We start from the raw sequence: 23,216 nt of genomic DNA, 5'->3' as shown, positions 1-23,216 counted from the left end.
GCAGATTTGCCTTGTACAACATCAGGAAGATTAGACCCTTCCTATCTGAACATTCCACACAAATTCTTGTCCAAGCTCTTGTTCTATCCAGACTGGACTACTGTAATGCTCTCTTGGCTGGCCTTCCAGCATGCACTATCAAGCCTCTTCAACTGATCCTAAATGCTGCAGCAAGACTGGTCTTCAACGAACCGAAGAGAGCGCACGTCACTCCTCTCTTCATCAGTCTGCACTGGCTGCCAGTAGCTGCTCGCATCCAATTCAAGGCTCTGATGTTTGCTTACAGAACGACAGCTGGCTCTGCACCGCTATACCTTAACTCACTACTTCAGACTTACGCGCCCTCCAGAAACCTGCGTTCTGCAAGTGAACGGCGCCTTGTGGTGCCATCACATAGGGGCACAAAATCACTCTCACGGACCTTCTCCGGGACTGTTCCTGGCTGGTGGAATGACCTACCACGCTCTATCCGAGCAGCCGAGTCTCTAGCCATTTTCAAAAAAATGCTAAAGACGTATCTTTTTCGTCAGCACTTGACCCAGTAGGAGTAGCACTTACCTTGACTAATATTCTTCTCCTATCTGTGTATTTATTTATTTAAAAGAAAAAAAAAAAAAAAAAAAAAAAAAAAAAATTCGCTATGAGCACTTTACTGACATAACTGTGACTTCACTCAGCACTTATACACCGTTGTTCTCATGTTGATTTAATTGATTCTACTACTCTCATTTGTAAGTCGCTTTGGATAAAAGCGTCTGCTAAATGACTAAATGTAAATGTAAATGTAAATGTTTTCCCCGTTTTCGTTTTCCCCTTGTTTCCTCATGTTAAAACATGCTTCCACAGATCACGTTTTTCTTCACAACAAAGAAAGCTTGAAAACGCTCCTTCACTGCGTCGTACTGTTTCTTGTTTTTGTTCGTCAAGTTTAGCCTTTTTAAAATGTCGTCCACTTCATCATGAGTGTATTTATTTGATTGGCTTGCGTGGAAGTGTGGAGATTACTGGCCTGATGGAAACATTCGAACCATCAGATTTAAACCTCCATTCGTGAGGTTTAGAAGTTAAATGGCTCAGGTGGCTGGATGCTGAACGTAGCACATGGGCGGCTCCGTCCCCCCAGCAGCTGCGTCAGCGGGAGCATGTCCTCTTGACACTTGTGCCGTGACTTTGTGACCGAAAACAAAACTTATTCCACATGCTCATTAGAGTATCCTACTCTAACACCGTGTCTTATTCTCTGGTTTATAGCGAGAGTAAACACACAAACACCTGTGGACTCTTCACTAGCCTTGCTGTTATTCTACTGCCCACAGAACGCCCTCTCGTGGGAGGAATCAGTTTTCAGGGGTCAAACCATGTAAAACATTATGTAGTTTCACTACTATCCCACAGGTTTATGTGACGACTGTTTTAAGTTCACTTAAATAAAAGTAGTATTGTATAGTTTTGTGACAACACTATTGTGGGGTGCCACAAATTTCTGAACATTTTCGAAGTGGTGTAGAGACGACAATATAGAATAAACTATTAATAGTTTGTTAATAATTTGTAAGTACTTCCTTAAGTAATGTATACTTCAACACTGTGTGTTGTAGCTGCGTAACATTATGTTCCTGTTCAAACATCCCACAACCTGATAAACACTTGATGAAAACCAATGTCAGCAGAGGAAACACTGATCCAACCAAACCCAACAAACGTGTCTGTTGGTGTTAGTCAGCATCTGTCAATACAGTGTGAGAGAATACAACTGTTGTACCTTGATCTGCTGTGTGCTTCTCCGTCTGTCTCTCTGAGGCTTTTTGTGGCACTGTGTGGAGAGAGAAAATAATAAAAGTAACATAAAACATCTAGCTAAAACATGTCTGCCCATGAGCAATATCTCCATAAAACAAACTTCATTAGTTGTGTCTCAGTGAGCACTGTTATATTGATACCGTTTCCTGCAGTGTTGTAGATGTTCAGTGGTCCTGTGATGGTGTTTCCAGTGAGTACAGAAGCATTTACAGCTGCTCCCGTATGAGCATTCAGATCAACACTGACTCCAGTGTGAGCGCTGCTGCTCATCTGGACTGGAATAGAGACAGAGATTAATGACATTTCCTAAATGACAACTTTAACATTACTGATATTCTTTCCTTTATTACCTTCCTTGTGTTTCAGCTTTTCTTCTTCCTGCTGATCAGCAGATGCCATCATCCTTCACTGACTCACTGCTGTTAGACATGAAGAAAAAGCTTTACAATAAGTCCACTTTTACCAGACACACTCAAAATATAAAGGTACTATTAAAAAAGGAATAAATAAATATATATATATATATATATATATATATATATATATATATATATATATATATATATATATATATATTTAAAATAGTCAGTGAAAGCAGGTGTTGAACCTTCAGAAAATGTTGATTACTTGTAGAGATCAAACTAAATATTTAGTGTTATTTAGCTACACAACTCTATTAGTTATTGGTTTTCTAGCAGTTTTCAGGACTCAGACACTCTCACAGTTTAAATCTTGAACAGAGACTCATGTCTTTAGCCTGACATACACCTAACTTATGTCTTAACCTTGTAGTAACGCTGCTTCAGTCAGGTCAGCAGGAATCACACTGTGAAACATGAATCTCACTCCACTAACATCATCTGTTTGTCTTCAGCTCCTGCTCCAGCCTATCATCATGTGTCCATTAATGACTATGGAGCCAGATCTGCCTCAAAAATAATACATTTACAAAACTAAATTCATAAATGTACAGCACAACTCACATTTACAAAATCCGATTCATAAATTCAAAACACAATTCATAAATACACAAGTAAAAGCATAATTATTTCCCCAAATGCTCACACCTAAATCCTGGCACATTAAGATTCATAAATATAGTCTTATACTCTCTCTCAGCACTGATATCTGATGCGCGAGGGCTTTTTAATTAATTCATTTGACTTTGTGTTGAGTTTTTCATTCACTGAAGTGCGGGTAATCTGATCGCTTTCTCGCGTATCTCGAAAGGGATATTAGGTCGCGTAACACTCAGATAACAACACATTTTGCCTGTTTTAACAAAAGTGGGTAATTTGTGTCCTTGTGTATATGCAAGGGCTAAAATAAAGCAATATAATTTGAATTAATATCAATACTGGAGTAAAAAAAAAAAATTACTCTAAAATCGTAAACAAAAAAATCACGAAAGTGAATCGATTTTTTTTTTTTTTTTTGTCCCAGCCCTATTACATAATTGTTGTTATTAAATGAAATATCTGGACATTTAACACTTGTTTAATAACATTACAGATTGATCTGAATAAACAGGGTTTGTGCAGCTTTGGTGTATAAGAAAGCAGGCTAACTGTATCTTGTGTGAATGATATAAATCATAACTGTAATCAGGTGCTGGAAAAAAAAGAGCACCCATTAAAATGTCTTTATACACTGTAGGGAAAACACCCTAGGATGTAAAATTAGCTCAAATTAAATATTTATAGGGAATTATAAAGAGTTGTTTAGATTACGACCGAGCAACTGATTCGTCCAGCGTTCATTTGCTCGAGCCGTAATAAGCTCTAGTAACGGATATAAATATCCAACAATCGTGGAAACACTGGTTAAAGCATGGTAACTTGAAATCGACAGTTTAAGACATTAAATCATAAAGCACATAATACAAGACACTTTCCTTTTAAAATCTACAAGAGATTTTATTTATTCTAACACAAACTAATCTAACACAAAGGCACGCACATACACACACACACACACATTCATACGCGTTGCAGTAAGAAGGAAATGAGAGAGAAAGAGTTTTGAAAGAGAGAGAGAGAGAGAGAGAGAGAGAGAGAGAGAGATCTGATTAACCGAATTCCTATCAATGCATTTCAAGGACCAGAACGAACCATGAATCATTCATTTATGCACCAGTTCAGTTTTGGTCTGGAGGTACTTGCTTGCGTTGACTTAAAGGTGAATTTCCCTCGTCGTGCAGAGAGGGGTTTCCCAAGTCGATGATTGGTCCAGATCAGGTCCGTGTGGAACAATGAAGGAAGTCTCTTTGTCGCTGGAGTTGAAGCGGCCAAAGTCGTTGGTTGAACTTTGCGGCGAAACTTAGGACACAAGACTTTCAGCGGTAAAGGAAAATTAAGTAAAAGAAAAGAAAAGTGAGTGAGTTGGATGGCTTGAATGAGCGGCTTGTCTGTTCTTCTTGTCACTCCATTGTTCTTGGTACTTGTCTTGGCTTCTTTTCCCAGAACAGAACCAACTCCTTTCTCGTTTACTAACCAACTCCTCCCCTCACTATCTTGCAATATGATCCTTTAAACTTAGTTGTTTGTCACCCCTCTGAGGAGTCTTGGCCAATCAGACATTGTCCTGTTTCAAGAGGGCCTTCCTCTGCCCCCAATAAAACATAAGCGTTACATCCTGTTTCTGCTTCAGCAGAGAGTGCCATTTTAACATAATTTCTATTAAATGGAATACAATACATTTTAAACAGATTTCATTCAAGTCAGGATATAGGAAAGGGGGAAAGAATCAAATTAAGTCCAAATAAGGCATACTTTCAGTCATTCAGTCAAGAGTTAACGCATTTACACGAATTATGAGTGTTCTAAAGCCTAACTGTTTACAGGTAGTACTTGTGGACACATAATGCAAAATGTATGTAGTTAAAAGATGTTTGATAAGTCCGTTAAAATTGTTTGAACAATTTTGAAGCAGATTTATTTGTTCAACAGTCTCTTTGGCTTCCCTGTGAAGTAAGGAAACAAAAGGGTCTGGATTGTCTCTCTGTCTTCTTGGGTGACCCTTTGGTATGTCGCTTCTGCTATCAGGAAGCGTGTGTCGTAAAAGTAATCAGCCTGGCTTTATCTGCAGACGGGCCGGAGCCGAAACCTTGATTCTAAATTAGAAATATGTTTTGAAAGAATCATCTGAATGATTCATTTGTCTGGTTCGTCCACAGTTCCTACAACACTATAAAGGACCCAATCATGGACCAATGCACAGTACAAGTGCAGCGTTGATCTTCTTGAGTCTGTTCAGTAAGGAACGTTTTGATTGGTGGATTGAAAGCTTGAAATGATTGGCTAAACAGAACATCCTCCAAAAAAAGATATTTATGAATATTAACTTGCCAGGACACAAATTCAGAGCAGTCCACACATGTGTGACGATTCACAAATGCAGATTCAACGATCCATAAATGCATCATTCATAAATGTGTGTAAACATTTTACATTTATTTAGGTGTGAGCATTTGGGGAAATATTTATGATTTTACTTGTGTATTTATGAATTGTGTTTTGAATTTATTAATCGGATTGTGTAAATGTGCTGTACATTTATGAATTTTGTAAATGGGTCAATGACGTGACACAATTTTTTTTTTTTGTGTCCATATGGTTTAATTAAATTTTAAAAGGTTAAAATTTCTAAATAAATTAGCAAATTTCTTGCATACATTCGCTTTTCTGAGGACCAAGTCTGTTTGAATTAATTTTGAGAGAATAGTTGGAGGATGATTGCAAAAATGTCAATTTGGTGTAACAGTAAAAACCTCATTCCAAATAGATGAAAAAAAGGTGAAATTAAAAAACACTTAAATAGTTCCAAATAGTAGGTTAGTTTATATTACATCTTTAATCAGCATCATAAACTGGGGATATTTGACTAAATTGGCCCCTGTAACAGAAAGACTTGAAATAGGAGTCAAATGTTGTAATCAGTTACACCATTTGACATTTCAATTTAAAATCAAATTTGATAGGCATTATCATGGACACCTACTGTAGTAAGCACATGGCCTTGGAGGGAATATTTTAAAAAATAATAATACTTATGTCACATGGTCTTCTTGCACAGTTTGGACAAAATGGCTGGTTACACCACCTTGACACTTCAGAAATTTGATTTGAATCACATGATTCCCCAAATTAATTATGATATCCAGAACAATGGTGTTTCATTTACTTTTATTGAGAATTTCACATTTTTGCAATCATCCCCCAAATATTCTCTCAAAATGAATTAAAATCAGACATTTTCGACTTTGTCCTCAAAAAGAGACTGTATACAAGTAATTTGCAAATGTAATTGGACATTTTTAACCCTTTTTAATTTAACTAAACCATATGGACACAAAAAAATAGTGTCACGTCATTGACCCAAATGTATTATTTTTGAGGCTGATCCGGCTCGATAAATGACGGACCTCAACCTCCATCAGCCAGACACGTCAATAAACACTAATGAAAATAACATTTCTTACATTTGACAGATGAAGATCACTGGACTAACATATTAAATGACTGTAATATTAATTCTGCACACATCAGTTATTTTTTTAATGAATCTCAATTAAATTTTCTTTTGATATAATTGCTAAATATTTGATTAGAAGCACAACAACTACTAAATTGTTTTGTCTGTTACATGAAATACTGAACAGACATTTCAAAGTTGAAAGTTCAAAGTATTGAAAATTAAAATGTGTAAATAAAGCTCTGTAAAAACTGTACCTGTACTTGGTCCCGTCCTATTTTAAGCCTGTCCTGGTGTAGCCTCTTAAAAAAATAAACAAGTCTGGACACTTTAGTGTTCAGTAATTATAGACTGATCTCAAAGTTGCCCTTTTTGGCTAAAATAATGGAGAAGGTGGTTCTTAATCAACTTTTGACATTTTTAAATGAAATCAACATTTCTGATTAATTTCAGTCTGGATTTAGTTCTGTATAGCAGCGAAACTGCCCTTACATGTATTCAATAAAGGCAATTAGAATAACAAGACATTGATTTGTTATCAATCAAATTAAATTAAACCAACCAACCAAATTAAACCAACCGAGGGCACGGGCCATATGCAGCTGTCTGCGGGTCCTGAGCCGGATTAACCCCAGGAAGGCAGATAACATCCCGGGGCGCGTGCTCAAAGTATGCTCATCTGAACTGGCTGACGTTTTCATGGACATATTCAACCTGTCTCTGGCACAGGTGTCTGTACCTCGCTGTCTTAAGTCCACCATTGTTGTGCCCCTCCCAAAGAAAACCCCGGTTACATCATTTAATGACTATCGACCCATAGCATTAACGCCTATCATCATGAAATGCTTTGAGAGGATAGTTATGACACACATTAAGAAATGTATTCCAGCCATGCTCGACCCCTATCAATGTGCATATCGTCAGAACAGATCCACTGATGATGCAGTAAATGCTGCCATTTATACCATTCTCAGACATCTGGAGGGGAGGGACACGTATGCGAGAATGCTCTTTATTGACTATTCTTCAGCATTCAACACTGTCATCCCTCAAAGCTTGTGTGACAAGCTCCTCCTCCTGGGATTGACGCCATCCCTCTGCAGCTGGGTGCTGAGTTTCCTCTCAGACCGGCCCCAGTCTGTCCGTATTGGGAATATAACATCAGCCACAAGATCTGTCAGCATTGGTCAGCATTGCCAGCCCCCTGCTCTATACTCTCTTTAACCATGACTGTGTGGCATCTCATCAATACACTAGCATTGTTAAATTTGCTGATGACACCACAGTTATTGGGCAGATCACCGGTGGAGAGGAGACAGGGCAGAGGTGGCATCACTCGAGGTCTGGTGTAGGGAAAACAAGCTCCATTTACACATCAACAAGACCAAGGAGATGATTGTCGACCCAAGGAAGAGGAGAGTGCAGCACACACTCATCTACATAGGAGAGACGGAGGTAGAGAGGGTAACAACTTTCAAACTCCTCGGAGTCTACATCAGCGAGGATCTCACCTGGTCACAAAACACAACTTATCAAGAAAGCCCATACAAGACTCTACTTTTTAAGAAAGCTCAAGCAATTTGGCATGAGAACCAAAATCTTGAGTAACTTCTATAGAAGTACAGTGGAGAGTATTGTTACCAGCTCCTTTTGGAAACTGCACGGTGCAGCAGAGAAAGGCGCTCCAGCGTGTGATTAAAACTGCCCAGAACATCTGTGGAGCGGCCTTCCCTTCTCTACAGGACTCCTACAAGAGTCGAGTCATCAGGAGGGCCCAGAACATCATAAAGGATCGGACACACCCTCAAAACTCGCTGTTTGCACTACTCCCCTCTGGGAGGCGCTACAGAAGCATCAGGTCGAGAACAACACGCCTCACCAATAGTTTTTTCTGCCACACCGGTCTCTGACGTTATAGTCATTGACTGTTTCTTTTCCCTCGTACTCAATCCTGATCTGTGTTCACAAATATGCTTATAATGCAAATCATTTGCAATAATTTGTTACTTTTGGATATCCATATTGGAAATTGCAAACAAAGTAGAAACTATATCTATAGGAACTGTATCCATAGAAATCTAGAGATGTACCAAACGATTCATTGATTAACCAGTTGAATTAAATAATAGACAAAGGTATTAAACTGAATGAGAAGAGATGCAAATCAAAAGATTTATAGTAATAGCATTATGAAAGTCAGTTACTGTATAAAGATGAAACACTTATTTTGTGTTGTGAAAATGATACTTTATGATTTTGTGTATTGTGCTCACACAATTGAAAATATGCTGAAATGTTAAAAAAGTGCACTTTTGATGATTAGTTGGGATATTAATACTAAGAGTTTGTGAAAATGTACCAATTGCTTGTGAAAATTGCTTTAAAGTAATTAAAAAACTGTAAAGACCCAGAAGTGACGTATGACACATCATAAGACGACACACACACATGAAAACAACTGAAGAAAGATGAAACTCGTTCTGTTTCCTCTGAACTGTCGTGTTGAACAGCAGCTCTGGGATTTCTTTCACTTCTACAGAATCAGCAGGACGAGACGTGAGAACGAGAAGAATGACAGTCAGACATGTCAACACACGCTCTCAGAAAGATTCATTCTCAGGAAACACTGATGAACTTTACTGTAACTCACACTTATAAAAATCAACTACATTATAGATTCAGTGACAACATTTACTGTATTGGCAGCAAACTCTGTTCTACACCAAACCTCATGACCGTTTTATAACTTCATCATAACTGGATCAATGCTATTACAAACATTAACCATTCAATTACATCACTTTTGAAGAGTTTTGAAGAGTTTTGAAAATGGACAACTTACTCGTGAAAATAGTACCAAAGTGAATTAAAAAACTGTAAATGATCCAGATTTATGTATTCAGGGTAAAAAAATTATATACATATATTTAATAATAATAAAACATGATTTTGTTTGTCTGCTTTGCTTAGCTTTTACTGAAAACAACATCTTCTTTAAGTGAATTTGTGTATTGGTGTATATTAAAATAATTCTAATAACAATCATAAACTAAACTAAAACTAACTTGTCCTGCCTCTCTGAGCGATTATCGTCCTGTGGCTCTCACTCCTTTAGTAATGACGTATAACTGTTCAGAGCTTATATTTGCTCCTCTCAGTTTGCATACAGATCCACAGATGATGCTATTAACCACATTTTGCTCTCTGCTCTTTCACATCTGGACCAGAGAAAAGACAACTGTAACCCAGTTCATATATGTGGGATGAAGGAGGTGGGAACGTTCACAAACTTGAATATATAAGATAAACAAACAGCAAAACAAAAGTAAAATGTCGTCAGATCCTCACGGACGTCTGCCGCCCACACAAACACAATAAAACACAAAGTCCAGGCCTGGTCCTCTCTCGCACCACCAGCCTCGCTCTGTTCCCTCATGTCTCTCTCTCATGTGCGGATGCTTTTCGTGGATTATAGCTCTGCTTTTAACAGCGACGTCCCCTTACACACACATCACCTCTTAAAGAGGGAAAATCAACACATCTATCATTTAGACGGCTGGACAGGTTTAAGGTTTCTCAAAAGTGAGCACTTTCTACACTGGAGCTGTGGAGCTTTTCATTCTTGATTTGTGAAGTTTCAATTTCCTTCAATTCATCAGCCAGTTCATCCAGTACAGAAAGAAACTAATGAAATCGCCACTGACAATCAGAAGACTGTTCTTCTTAGCTCTGTTACTTGTTTGGTTTAGAAGTAATCATGTTATGGCTTTAAATAAAAGGATAAAAAGAACTTGCCAGATCTCTCAGGGTCTCAGATCCATTCATACATTCCACTGAACTGCAGCCGTAGACTCGTATTCTTTACTCTTCTCTGAACTGTTGAACAGCAGCTCTGTCAGATGAAGTGAATGTTTCCAGGAAGAGACGTGAGAATGAGAAGAATGTCAGTCAGACATGTCAGCACTCGCTCTCACTCTGATCTGTGTGTTATTCAGACAGATTCATTTTCTGTGCATGACTTTTGGACTTTCAAGGATTAGTTCACTTTCAAATGAAAATGACCCCAAGCTTTACAAACCCTCAAGCCATCCTAGCTGTATATGACTCTCTTCTTTCTGATGAACACAATCAGAGAAATATTAATAAATATCCTGACACATCCGAGCTTTATAATGACAGTGAACGGGATCAGCGAGTATGAGCTGAAGAAAGTGCTTCATCCATCATAAACACACTCCACACGGCTCCAGGGGGTTAATAAAGGCCTTCTGAAGAGAAAAGATGCATTTGTGTAAAAAATATATCCATATTTAACAAGTTATGAAGTAAAATATCCAGCTCCCGCCAGACCGTCTTCTGTATTCAACTTTTAAACGATGAAACATTTGAAGTATTTAATTTCTGTAGCACTGCTGTACCTGAATACTGACCTGAAAACCTTTCTGTTTATTTATTTGTGCTTCTGCTTGTAATTTGTTTATTTGTTCTTGTTTGCTTGATATTTAAATCAAGCTTCCTTGTCTTGTGTGTCAACAAGCATAAGAATTGTAACCTCATTGTAAAAACACAAATACACTGAGTGAGCAAATAACATTAGGTAACATTATATATATAATTTATTTAGACACTCCGCCTCAAATGACAAAAATCCCCCCATAAGAGTCACCTAAGGGGAAAATTCCCCCCTATTTTCAAAAATGAACTAGACTAACAAAGATTTAACATCAGATATATCGGCATTCATGTCCCCTACTATAAATATACAAGTCTACACTTTCCTTAATAAAACCAAAAGCCAATTGCTATATTCATCTTCATTTTGACAACATTCATAAGGAGTATACACATTCAAAATAACAAAAGCATTCTTCTTTTGTTCCACTTTAATTACGATCACCAATCCTCGTCTAATCTAATCACACTAATCAGTGGATCATATTCTTGGCCACACCCCCTGATATTCTGATACTCCACACACTGTTCCATACTTAAATCAGTCCTAGATTCTCCCACACCATACACATCATCATTAACAGAATTAAGTGTGTCTAGATCCTGTTTTGATAAAAAGTCTCTTGTATACGTACAATGCCCGCATTCTCCAGAAGCTGTCAGTAACAATGCATTGCGCTTCATCACCATCACTGTCCCAGTGCAGCCCATGTGAGTTATATGACACTACTCTAAAGTTCATAAAATCATAATCACACATTCACTTCAGCAGACACATGTGCCTCCGCTGCACACACACCTCTTGCACCACTATGGGCCCTTTTTTTAACGATCTAAACGCAAAGTGTAAAGCGCACGGCGCAGGTGCACTCAGGGCGTGTCCAAATCCACTTTTGCTATTTTAACGACGGAAAAACGGTCCGTGCGCCGGGGCGCATTTTTGAAATGGGTTGTCCCTATTCTCTTAATGAGTAATGGGTGTAACGTTCAATAAACCAATCAGAGTGTCATCTCCCATTCCCTTTAAGAGCGAGATGCGCTCGCGCCATGGCGGATTGCTATTTACATGGCGGAATTTGTTGGCGGAAAAGCTGAACGCTTTTCAATCGAAGAAACTGATCTGCTCGTGCGCGAAGTTAAAGCGCGCGAGCAGATCATCTACGGGACAAGCAGGATATAACATGATATATATTATATAATTATATATTATATAACATATAACATTATAAAATACACTGACTTATTAAACACACCGATTCAACTGAGGAGTTCAACGAGTGATGTTTTGCTGAAATTACCTGTTAAGTGGCCAGTCAATCTTTCAGTCGTCGCAAACTAGCAAACACACTTGCGCTGCGCCTTGCGTCGCATTGCGCCGGGTGTATTATAGGGCCCTAGGTGTTTCTACATTCGCTGGGCCTGCATTTATCCTGGGTTTAAAAATAAAACACCCCATCTGGCCAGAGCTGTGCTTCAAGTCAAGTCACCTTTATTTATACAGCTCTTTTTACAATGCAGATTGTGTCAAAGCAGCTTTACATTGATAACTGGTAATTTTTGCTGCACAGCAGCTCTTAAATAATAGTGTCAATGCAGGCAGATCAAAGCACTGTTGAATAAATGTCAAGAATACTGTTGAATATCAAATGTCAAGTCAAATGTCAAGTGTCCCCAACTAAGCAAGCCAAAGGCGACAGCGGCAAGGAACCCAAACTCCATCAGGTGACATCAGGTGGCAAACAAGTGGCAAATAGGTGTTAAAATGGAGAAAGAAACCTTGGGAGAAACCAGTCTTAGTCGGGGGGCCAGTTCTCCTCTGGCGAACAGTGCTTTGTTACGAATCAGGTTGCTATCATAAGTCTGATAGGATTGCAACAATCAAAGTATTTATTTCAGTTCCATCCAGTTGAGGATCATATTCATCACGCCGGTATGGACGGTTTGTTGAGGAACTGTGGCACTGGCTGTCGTGTTGATGATGTCTTCACAATGGATGATCTAGTTAATATGCAAGTCATTTCAGGTCATTATTATTCAATTCTTTTGTCTTCTCAGGTGAGAATCACCCATTATACATGAGGATTCCCGCCTCCTCGCATACTGTGTTTCTTGACCAAAAGTGTCTTAGAAAATTTAAATCTCTCTATTGTTTTACATGAAGGAGTAGGAAGGATAATTTTTACTTCATTCTGAAGCAAAAACTCTAGACTACAACCTCCAATACCCAGAAGTCTTATGAACACAGTTTTAATATACTTTTTTTGGCCTTATTTCAGTGACTTAAGTTTTTTGTTTTTTCAATAACCACGCATAAACGTTATTCCTTCAAAAACACAAACATGTACATACATGTTCCTCACATATTATTGTAGCCTAGTTTGTGCTGAATACAGTGTAATGACACTTTTTCCATTAATATGTTTATGAACAACTGAAAAAAGCACAAATGTCAGGGCATGTCAAAACTTCTTCAGGGCCCCAAAAATCCTCAGACCCCTGAGGGTTAACTGCTTGAAGATAACTTGGGAGAATGAGTTGCAAATCAAGTTATCGCAAGAGCTATGGTCTGAGGCCCTTGCTAGAGTTAACTCTACCACTGTATGTGCTCGACTAAGTCTCATTCAGCTAAAAGTCTTGCATCGAATTCATTTGACCAAAGCTAGACTTCATAAATTGTTCCCACAAACAGAAGACTCTTGTACCAGATGCTCCTTCTCTCCCGCTGATCACACTCATACATTCTTTAGCTGCCCAAAACTGGCCTCATTTTGGGCTTCTTTTTTTGACTTCATGTCTAAGGCTTTGCACGTTTCTTTATCCCCATGTCCTATAGTTGCCATCTTCGGTGTGTCTCACTTGTCATCTATCACAAGGCAGAAAGCAGAGGTTATTGCATTTGCTTCTCTTATAGCTAGAAGGTGCATCTTGTTGCATTGGAAGTGCCCAACCCCACCCCCAACTACCTCTTGGTTAAAGGATCTGATGTCATTCCTTTCTCTTGAAAAATTTAAATATACTTCTCGGGGCTCAACTGATAAATTTTATAAAATTTGGAACCCTATTCTAAATCTTTATGACTCAATGTCCTCACTAGATTCCAACTAATTATATAAATCTTGGGTGTGCATCCATGGATTTTTGAACCGGTATATGTGTGCATTGTTTTGGATACATAACTGTATGAAAATGCTTCTTTATACTATTTCCAATTTACACTTTTTTTTCTCTCTCTCTCTTTTTTTATATATGCATCTTATTAGTATAATTGTATACAAAGACTGTTGATATTTTCTAATCCTCCTGGGGGGGGTTTAGGGTGGGGAGTGGCTACTTTTACTTATTTGTTCTTTTTATCTTCCTTGTCTCTTTCCTCATTTAGTTATATGTGGGAAAGAAATGTGTAAAAAGGAAAAAAAAATGCAGACAATGTTTTCTCTTTTATGATTGCTTGTTTTTCATTTTGTCTGTATAATAAAAATTGTGGATAAAAAAAAAAAAGCCACTCTGTGTAGCTGTTTTTATTCTGAAATCTGTTTGGAAAAAGTTTGTTTCAAGTTTGTTCAGTTTTTACAGTTGCTAACATCCTTTTGTCCGATCTGTAGTCACATTTTCAACACTCTAAACTCATCCGTCTGTTGTGATCACACCATTAACACAATTCATGTTGTTTTCACACAGTAGGTTGTTTGCAATCACGTGGTTCTGGTGACATGCGAAATTCAGGTGGAGGGCAAGCAGTGAAAATTAGAATGGAAGAGATGGAGAAAAGCCCTTTCTGTGCTGGGTTAGAAAGGTATAAACAGAAAATCACAACATGTGTTGGACGTGATCCTTGTGTTATGAAGAGGAGTGACTTTTCCACTGAACTGAGAGACTTGACTGCCATCGAGGAGGAAGATATAGAGAATGTGAAGCTGCCGTCACGCCGCGTTCAGCTCTAGTCTGGGTTTGTTTATATCTGCTAGTGACGTCAGGGGCAGTATTTTGATTTTCTGTCGTGATTGTGAAAAATGTCGCCATTGTAGGTAATTTATGCTGCATCGAGAACTGCAAAAGCAGCTCAGAGAAAAACTGGACACTGTGATACAATTTTACCTTTTATACGTGTAAAAACACTAAGAGAATCAGATGAGGAGGTGACAGGAAGGCGTCGGATAGAAAATCTAGTAATTTCACTGACTGAACCCACTAAATATCACTCAATAAAATAATCACATAGTGTTTTTGAAAGTTTTGGTTTATAATTCACATTAGACTACATTTGCAAGCCAGCTTGTGAATGAGTTTAACTCGCAGGCAGCCACTTCACAACCGTTCACAAGCTTCATGGGTTTGAATTTGGTTGTCATTTTTGAAATAAATACAATAAAAAGTGTGTCGGTGTCTGTCATAGACTGTAAAGAAAGGTGTCTGTCTGCTGAATGCCCCTCCGATTCTCCTCCGTGGCCATATGGGAAAGTGAATATGTACAAAGACAACATTAAAACTACAGCAGATGCAAAATGCTATTAAAGGTGAGGTAAAGTTAAAAAAAAAAACAATAAAAGTTACTTGAACTATGGAACCTCCTTGTGGTTTAAACGACGCGAAACATATGATTTTTGAGTTTGTGATAGTGATTCCTATGTAGAAAAATCACTTCATGCCCTCCAGCCTCATTTCATGCCACAGCAATGACGTCATTCACAAACAACCTATAGACAGTCAATTAACATTTCTAAAATGCTTAAAGGGTTTGTTCACCCCAGAATTAAATTTCTGTCATTAATTACTCACCCTCATGTCGTTCCACACCCGTAAGACCTTCGTTCATCTTCAGAACACAAATTAAAGGTGCTACAGAGGATGTTTTGTTTTATACATTTTTGCAATATTACTTGAAACTGTCTTTACTAACTGATAAAAGACTATTTATTAGGTGCACTGAAAGGAATAATATTAATATACATCATCTGTGCACGAGGTAGGGCCTTAAAAAATGGGATGAAACTCAACATTTACGTGAGTTGAGGCTGTAGCGATAACAGTTTGAACAACAAACTAGATTGCAACAAAAGCTCAACGTTTATTAACGGAGGGAATAGACAATAGTAGAGCTGCACGATTCTGAATAAAAAGAGATTCACGATTTTTTGGTTTCAAATACAGATCACGATTCTCCCATGATTCTGAATATACAACCAAACAAAATAACATCTTACTAGAGGTTCTGACAAAATATAAATTGCTGGAAAATGTTTGAATGAATTATTTAAAAAATGGTTCTGAATGAATTCAATGACTCATTAATGAATACTTGTTTCATTGCTGGATGAATATCAGTGTTTTTGAATCTTTTGAATTAATGATTCAATGACAAATACATTTTTTAACAGTCAGTTGTCGCCACCTAGTGGAATTAGATGTAATTGATACTGGCTCTCTCTGGCTCTGGCAGCACAAACACAGATTTGAACATTACGGTGTGATTTTGTCAAAGGTTTAATAGACGAATCGAGATTGCGATCTCTTTACGATTAATCGTGCAGCTCTAGACAATACAATAAAGACTTAAGAACAAAAGACATTTGAACATTAGGAAACAATAAAACAGAAGAGAAACAATAACTGTCGACCCAACCCCTAAACCAACTACCAAAAGAAAAACGTAAAAACAAAACCGTAATCTTGGACTTATGCGACACCTTAACTAAACTACACTACATGAAGAACAGAAACACAATAGTGGCGAACACCCTTCCATTAACTGACAAAACCGCCTGCCGTATTCAAACCACCGTCAATAGAGTAGTTACGCTGGAATTTATAAGGTTAATTAACGGTTAAATCGAAGTTAACACTCGGTAGTGTCAGGCGACCGCAGAAGACTCAGAGGCGAAGAAAGACTTCATAATATTTATTCAGTCTGGGTGTGTGCCTCATACGTCCTGAAAAGTGAAGCTGCGGGCTCTTTGATCGCCCCCTGGAGGCTGGATGCAGTACAGGTCATAAACCCCGCCCGCTCAATGCAGACGAATGAGACTTAAGTTAAAACATAAAAATTAATTATGCTTCAAATAAAATTTTCCGGAAAATGGTTTTGGTCACTTAAGATAGTTATCACGCTGATTTATATTCAATTGTTCGTTTTTGTGATAAGTTTGATTTTAGCTAGCTTGATTGACAGCTCATCTGAGGACTGTCGGGGCTTCGAGGGGAGAGTGAAGATAAATAAAGAACTATTAATTTTCAATTTCTGTGTTATTTCACACCGACATGAGCTGTTCAGCAGTAAACTGTACTAACTGACCTACAGGATCTGACGGATATCTGAGCTTTTCTCAGTAACGTTAAATGTGGACTTCATAAGCTAATTAATAAACGTTATTAGTCAAGATAACACGCCTAACGTTAGCCATGACGGAAAAAAATCAGGTGATCGTTATCTGGCAGTTACTAATTATTTTTATGGGTATAAAATAATAATTAGCAGGATAAAACTAATTAATTATAGAGCACTGTCTACAGCAATCGATCTCCTGTAACATTAGTTTAAACATTTTATGGCAGGACCGTTTCTGACAGTTTAGAGTTGTTTCTAGTGGCATATTATATTGAGTTCATCTACTGAATTTGCTGTTTCAAAAATATTATTGCTCTAGAAACAGAATAGCCTATTATTTTATAGGTAGAATTTTAAATTGTGTATAATTTATATAGTCTATTTAAAATACATGAATGATGACGCAGTCGCCTGGGCGGAAGTTTGATACTGCGACTCCGCCTCCGGCTCCACTGACGATTCCTTCTGCGCATGCCCAGAATCCAGACTTTGAGTAACATGTCAGCGCCCATCAGCGTCCGTTTTGGCTTCAGTTCAATACAATGGAAGGAAGCGGCGTCGCAGCGTCCATCTTTTTTTACAGTCTGTGATTCAGTCCCACAAACAAACAGAAACAGTCTGCCAGGCGTGGAATTGTAGCACGCTGCAGCTGGTGAACAAATGCGGACGCGAGCGGCAACCAGGACCAGCTGACACAAATGAAAGAAGAGCAGAGAAGGAAAAAAACCCAAAAACACAAACACTCAAACCTGGCTCATGACAGGCTGGTTCGTACAAGAAGAAATATTCACATTTTAATATAGGTCAAACTAAATCAAGTGGTTGGTACAACACACCTCAAGTCACTGACAAACCACACAATAAACAGCTCAACATCATGATAACTGGACTTTCAGCATGTCTAAAGGCACAGAAGATGAGTGAGGGCCGAAGACAAAACGCTCACTGCAACACCGTCATGACATCACCGAGATCATGTGACAGAATAACCCAAGAATAACTCAAAAGAGAGAGAAAAAACAACAAAATACAACACACGTGGGACGTAACAATACTTATATTGTAATAAATAAGGTTGTTATTTTAGATATCAGTGAAATTTAACAATTCTCGATTCCATTGAGACCTAAAACTACTAATATAAATGTCACAGATTATTAAAGACAAGTAAACAGTCATTAATAAAAAGAACAAAATAATTACACTACAAGCAATAGCACAAATAAATAAAGAAACAAATGAAATAATCAGTGTGTTTTTCAGGAAGGTCTAACAGTAGAAACTGAACAATCAAATGTAAAATACTGCATATAATCTTCACGGTACAAAATGATTAAAGGTTCATCCGTATTAAAGCTACAAAAGAGTTATTCAGTGAAGAGCAGGAGTGATTTTCTCTTTGTCTTTTGTGGTTTGATCAACATTAAAGGGTCAAAGACGAAAAAAAATGTGTTGTCCGAAGGCCATTAATTTAACATAAAAAGATAAATATGTGTAAAAATAATATTAAATCACTTAACTCTTACCCTTCTTTTGAGCCAGAACCATTTGTGTTGCAAACTAATAAATTAAGGGAGTAATTGAGCTCTAAAGTGTCAAAATGTCATTCAGTGTAACTGTCCGGAGTAAATTATAATGACAAAAGTGTTTTTAAAATGCAGAAATTCATCCTAAAGATATAAATAACACCATGGCATTACTGTGCTGGTGTTTGCAGATCATGTGACAGTGTGTGAAATCACAAAGAGGACCCACTGAAGAGCCTCCATCTAAATCTCTGAAATATGTGACGATTTCACTGTTTCACCCTCTAGTTGTAACAGTTCTCTGTCACATTAGTTCCCAGTAGATTTCCTAATGTCATAGCTAACCCAATCAGTAGGGGACGATCTGTAGGCTGAGTTGGCTGACTGCCTAAAAGGGGTACAGAAGAAGTATTGGGCAGAAAGTAGTGTGCTAAGCACATGGGATGTCTTCTCATGTAAGTCAGCATCTGACTATGTATGTATGTAGGGTTTGTAAATATGATTTTGTTGGGGCTTAGAATCAGACACATGTTGGTTTATTGTTTGTTTTGTATGCAGAGGGTTTCTTGTGTGGGAGGATCAGCACAATTTCAAACAGGACCTAGACCAAAGGGACTAATCGTCTTCGTTCATCCAACAAGCGTCTGCTGACCATCTCATTAGCTGTGGTCAACAACTGATGAATTGTTTGCTGATATGGATTGTCTTATCTTAATTGTCTCACACATTCAACTTTGAGGACGGATCTGTGGCCGGATACCACTTATTGCTGTACCTGTGAACTGATGGACTTTCCAACTGATGGTGTTTCCTAGATTGTGGTGCTGGAATAGATACGTTGATGCTGATCTATTGCTCACAATATGCATTGAATACACATGGGTCATTGAGATGTAACAGTCTGTGTGGTCCCTCAAAACTTATTTATGTAGCATCGAAAAGTTAGGTGTTACATAGTAACCTCTGGAACAAAAGCACACTTCTTTCAGTTCGACACAGAGAAGACACTTTTAATGTTGTTATTTTATAAAAAGCTATATTAAATATGAAACTTAAGGATATTATATTATGCTGAATGACAGTGGCTTTGTTATTCCACATTTTCAGTATTTTACAACATCTAAATTCATATTTACTCGCTGTATGAAAACTGAATATTATCATATTTTATGGCATTGTCTAATTATACCTGAAGTTAAGGTGAACTGATGGATTATTTTAGTTAATATAATATTACACTAAACTTGATTATGACTTATATTAGCTAATATCTGCTTCATATTTGGGGCACTTGAGACCGAACAAGTTTGGGAGTGTTGGTTTATCTTTTAAACTTTGATTAAGTGTTATAACCTACTACTGATGGACTATTAATAACATTAATGGATGAAATCATATTCTGTTCCAGTGTCATAGCTATCAGATTTTCATTTTTTAGTTATTATCAGAGAAGAAAGAAGGATGTCAATCCTGATCATCCACCAATCCACACAATCTGATGCTGGAAACACCTGATGTGAAAGGACCTGTCGTGATGTTACTTCGAGAAAGATATCAATGTTTTGTGATGATTTCTGGGAGGTTTTTTGGCACAATGTTTCTGAATGTTTTGTAATAGCTTTGTTTGAAATGTTCAATGCTGTTTTAATCCTACAATGAATGAAATTGAACCTCTTGCATCAGATAAACTATAGTAAAATCCATGTTCTTTATGAGTGTGGCGTATGGTTCATCTCTCACATTTCTAAACATCTCCAGTTTTTTACAAAGTTTTATAACTTCAATAGCTAAAGAAAAACACTATTGCGGCTACTAACAATAGTTGATAGGATCAGTGCTGTTATTGCTGAAGAACATTTAATCAATATTTTTAGGTCGCAGTGATGAGATTATCGTTATCTTTTTTATCGCCCACACAACATTATCTACTCTTCAGAGGACAAGTCACATTACCTAAATATAGCTTCAGTAGAAATACCTTTATGGTTTTGATATAATCTGGATAAAGATTAGAAAAGTGAAGTCATGACGGAGATCCGTTATATGTTCCTTCGTTTCCGGCGTCATCCATTCACGAGCGTCAGTGTTTGTTGTTGTCAGTGAACAAGAGTGTGTCACGATCATATAAACACACAGAACAGCATCATATAACAACATGACACGATATTAAATTAAGCTGATAACTGAACTTACCGTCAAACTCACTGATGTTCGTTCAGCACCGACACTAATTCAAGCTCCTCGAATCAAAACGAAACCAAAAAAAGTGAAGCACTGAGGTCCGTTGAAAAACAGAGTTGGGATACTCCCATAGACTCCCATAGGAACTTTGGAATGCGGAAGGAAGCGTGTCGTGGAGCCGATTGTTTAAACTTTAAGTTTCAGCGCTGAACTCATTCCCCTTACAAAAATATCCTGTAGTACTGCAGCAGTATCACAAGAATTTACCATTAGATGTCATATGTGTTTTTTCTAATGTTTTTGTGTGGTAATAGCCCATTAACAGCCCCTAATAGCCCCTAACCCTAACCCATTATAGCAGAGCAAGTTATGACAGGATTATTACATCATTTACTAGAAGAAATGCAGTCTGTTGTATTGCAATTGTTTTTGTGTGGTATAATTAAATAAAATATCTTAAAATATAGCTTCTTCCTTACGCAGGCTATTCAAATTACGGGGAAAGTGTAAACTAGTGCCACGTAAGTTGCACTTTTTCCGTAAGTTGAATATGGAAGGCAAAACGCTCACTGTAACACCGTCAAACGTCATGACATCACCGAGATCATGTGACAGCCTTCCGCTCCAATCAGAATAACCCAAGAATAACTCAAAAGAGAGAGAAAAAACAACAAAATACAACACACGTAGGACGTAACAATACTTATATTGTAATAAATAAGGTTGTTATTTTAGATATCAGTGAAATTTAACAATTCTCGATTCTATTCGAGACCTAAAACTACAAAATAAATGTCACGGATTATTAAAGACAAGTAAACAGTCATTAATAAAAAGAACAAAATAATTAAACTACAAGCAATAGCACAAATAAATAAACTCAATAGAACAAAGAAACAAATGAAATAATCAGTGTGTTTTTCAGGAAGGTCTAACAGTAGAAATTGAATAATCAAATGTAAAATACTGCATATAATCTTCACGGTACAAAATGAATAAAGGTTCATCCGTATTAAAGCTACAAAAGCGTTATTCAGTGAAGAGCAGGAGTGATTTTCTCTTTGTCTTTTGTGGTTTGATCAACATTAAAGGGTCAAAGACGAAAAAAAATGTGTTGTCCGAAGGCCATTAATTTAACATAAAAAGATAAATATGTGTAAATATAATATTAAATCACTTAACTCTTACCCTTCTTTAGAGCCAGAACCATTTGTGTTGCAAACTAATAAATTAAGGGAGTAATTGAGCTCTAAAGTGTCAAAATGTCATTCAGTGTAAAGGCTCCGGTATACTTCAAACGAACTTCTTTTTCGTTCTTCGTTTAGGAGTAAAACGAAGTTCGAAATGCGTGACAAGCGATATACTGTAAACTAACATCTAATGCCGCCCACACTGCTAAGAGCGATGTTTAGATGAATATGTAAATATGTGCTGTGCACTTTCTGCTCAGTAACAAAATAAACAAAAATGAGAAAACAGTAAGCATTTATTATAGAAAGCATAAGAAAAGCGTCTGATCATAACAGCATGGGTATGTTAGCACGAGCTCTGCAAATTAGCGCTCCAGTCATGTCACATCTTCATTTATATTCAATGGATTGCTTAAAATCAATTTACAGTATCAAACATGAAAAACAGTGTCAGTGCCTCATTTTTACAAGCACAACTTCATTTTGTACTATAAAGTAGCTATCCAGTGTGTTCATGTTTTCGCCCGCGGAGATCTTACCTCGACAAACTCTACAGATCAAATGAGTCAGAGACGCGGTCCACGTGAGTGAAGGCGGAGCCTCAGCGCACACCTCCTGTTACGTTATCGTCACTGACCAATGGTAGTACGAAGGTGTTTTTGGTGCTGGAACAAAGTTTTCCTGAGAGTTCGCTTTGGCAAGCCGTTTCGAACTTCCAAAAAGAACACAAAACGAACTTCGTTTTGGCCTGATTTTGTTCGAAATGACGTCACATCAGTTCATTCTTCGATTTCGTTTGAAGTACCGGGGCCTTTAAGTAGGGCTGGGAATCGATTCCAAAAAGAATCGATTCCTCGATTCCGAGGCGTTGGGAATCGAGAGTCGATTCCAAAGGCCGGAATCGGTTCCATTAAGGGGAATCGACTCCTCTTTTTTAACACAAACCGCGGCCACGTAGCCGATTTCATTTGTCAACACAATCACATCACCTGTAAAGAAATAACGTTCAGAATAAATAAATGGATCCAGTCGTGACACAGAGTATGGTTTAGGGTAGGATGATTATTTCAGCATTGTGTAGCCAATCACGCGCAATGACTGACCCAACCGAATCTTTAGAATCGGTTACTGGGCCGGGTTTGATCTTGCTTGTTGTAGTTTAGGGACAAAAAGAATAAATCAATCGACAACAACAATCAATCGCGCGAAGAATGTGTAAAGGCCCTAAAAAAGTTTATATGTGTAAAGGCCTAGGATTTTCCCCCTTCTGGT

At 37.7% G+C, this 23,216-nt stretch overlaps 1 protein-coding gene across 3 annotated transcripts in view; it reads right to left on the bottom strand.

The window, feature by feature from the left end:
* The window catches only part of LOC137024667 (NACHT, LRR and PYD domains-containing protein 12-like), a 192,114-nt gene that overhangs the window by 41,342 nt on the left and 127,556 nt on the right, over positions 1-23,216 (bottom strand). For 2 of the 3 annotated variants that reach the window (XM_067392465.1, XM_067392464.1), the window contains exons 1-4: positions 20,767-20,817; positions 2,151-2,219; positions 1,941-2,075; positions 1,763-1,813 (exon numbers count right to left, since the gene is read on the bottom strand). The exons of the other annotated variant lie outside the window; for it this stretch is intronic. In XM_067392465.1, the coding sequence (XP_067248566.1) occupies positions 1,763-1,813; positions 1,941-2,075; positions 2,151-2,202 (238 nt within the window). In that variant the 5' untranslated portion in view covers positions 2,203-2,219; positions 20,767-20,817. Of the gene's footprint in view, positions 1-1,762; positions 1,814-1,940; positions 2,076-2,150; positions 2,220-20,766; positions 20,818-23,216 lie in introns of those variants that run through there. 3 annotated transcript variants of the gene reach the window in all.

This window comes from Chanodichthys erythropterus, chromosome 8 (assembly GCF_024489055.1).
Source record: "Chanodichthys erythropterus isolate Z2021 chromosome 8, ASM2448905v1, whole genome shotgun sequence".
Classification (NCBI taxonomy): Eukaryota; Metazoa; Chordata; class Actinopteri; order Cypriniformes; family Xenocyprididae; genus Chanodichthys; species Chanodichthys erythropterus.
This window is presented reverse-complemented; position numbering and strand designations above follow the sequence as displayed.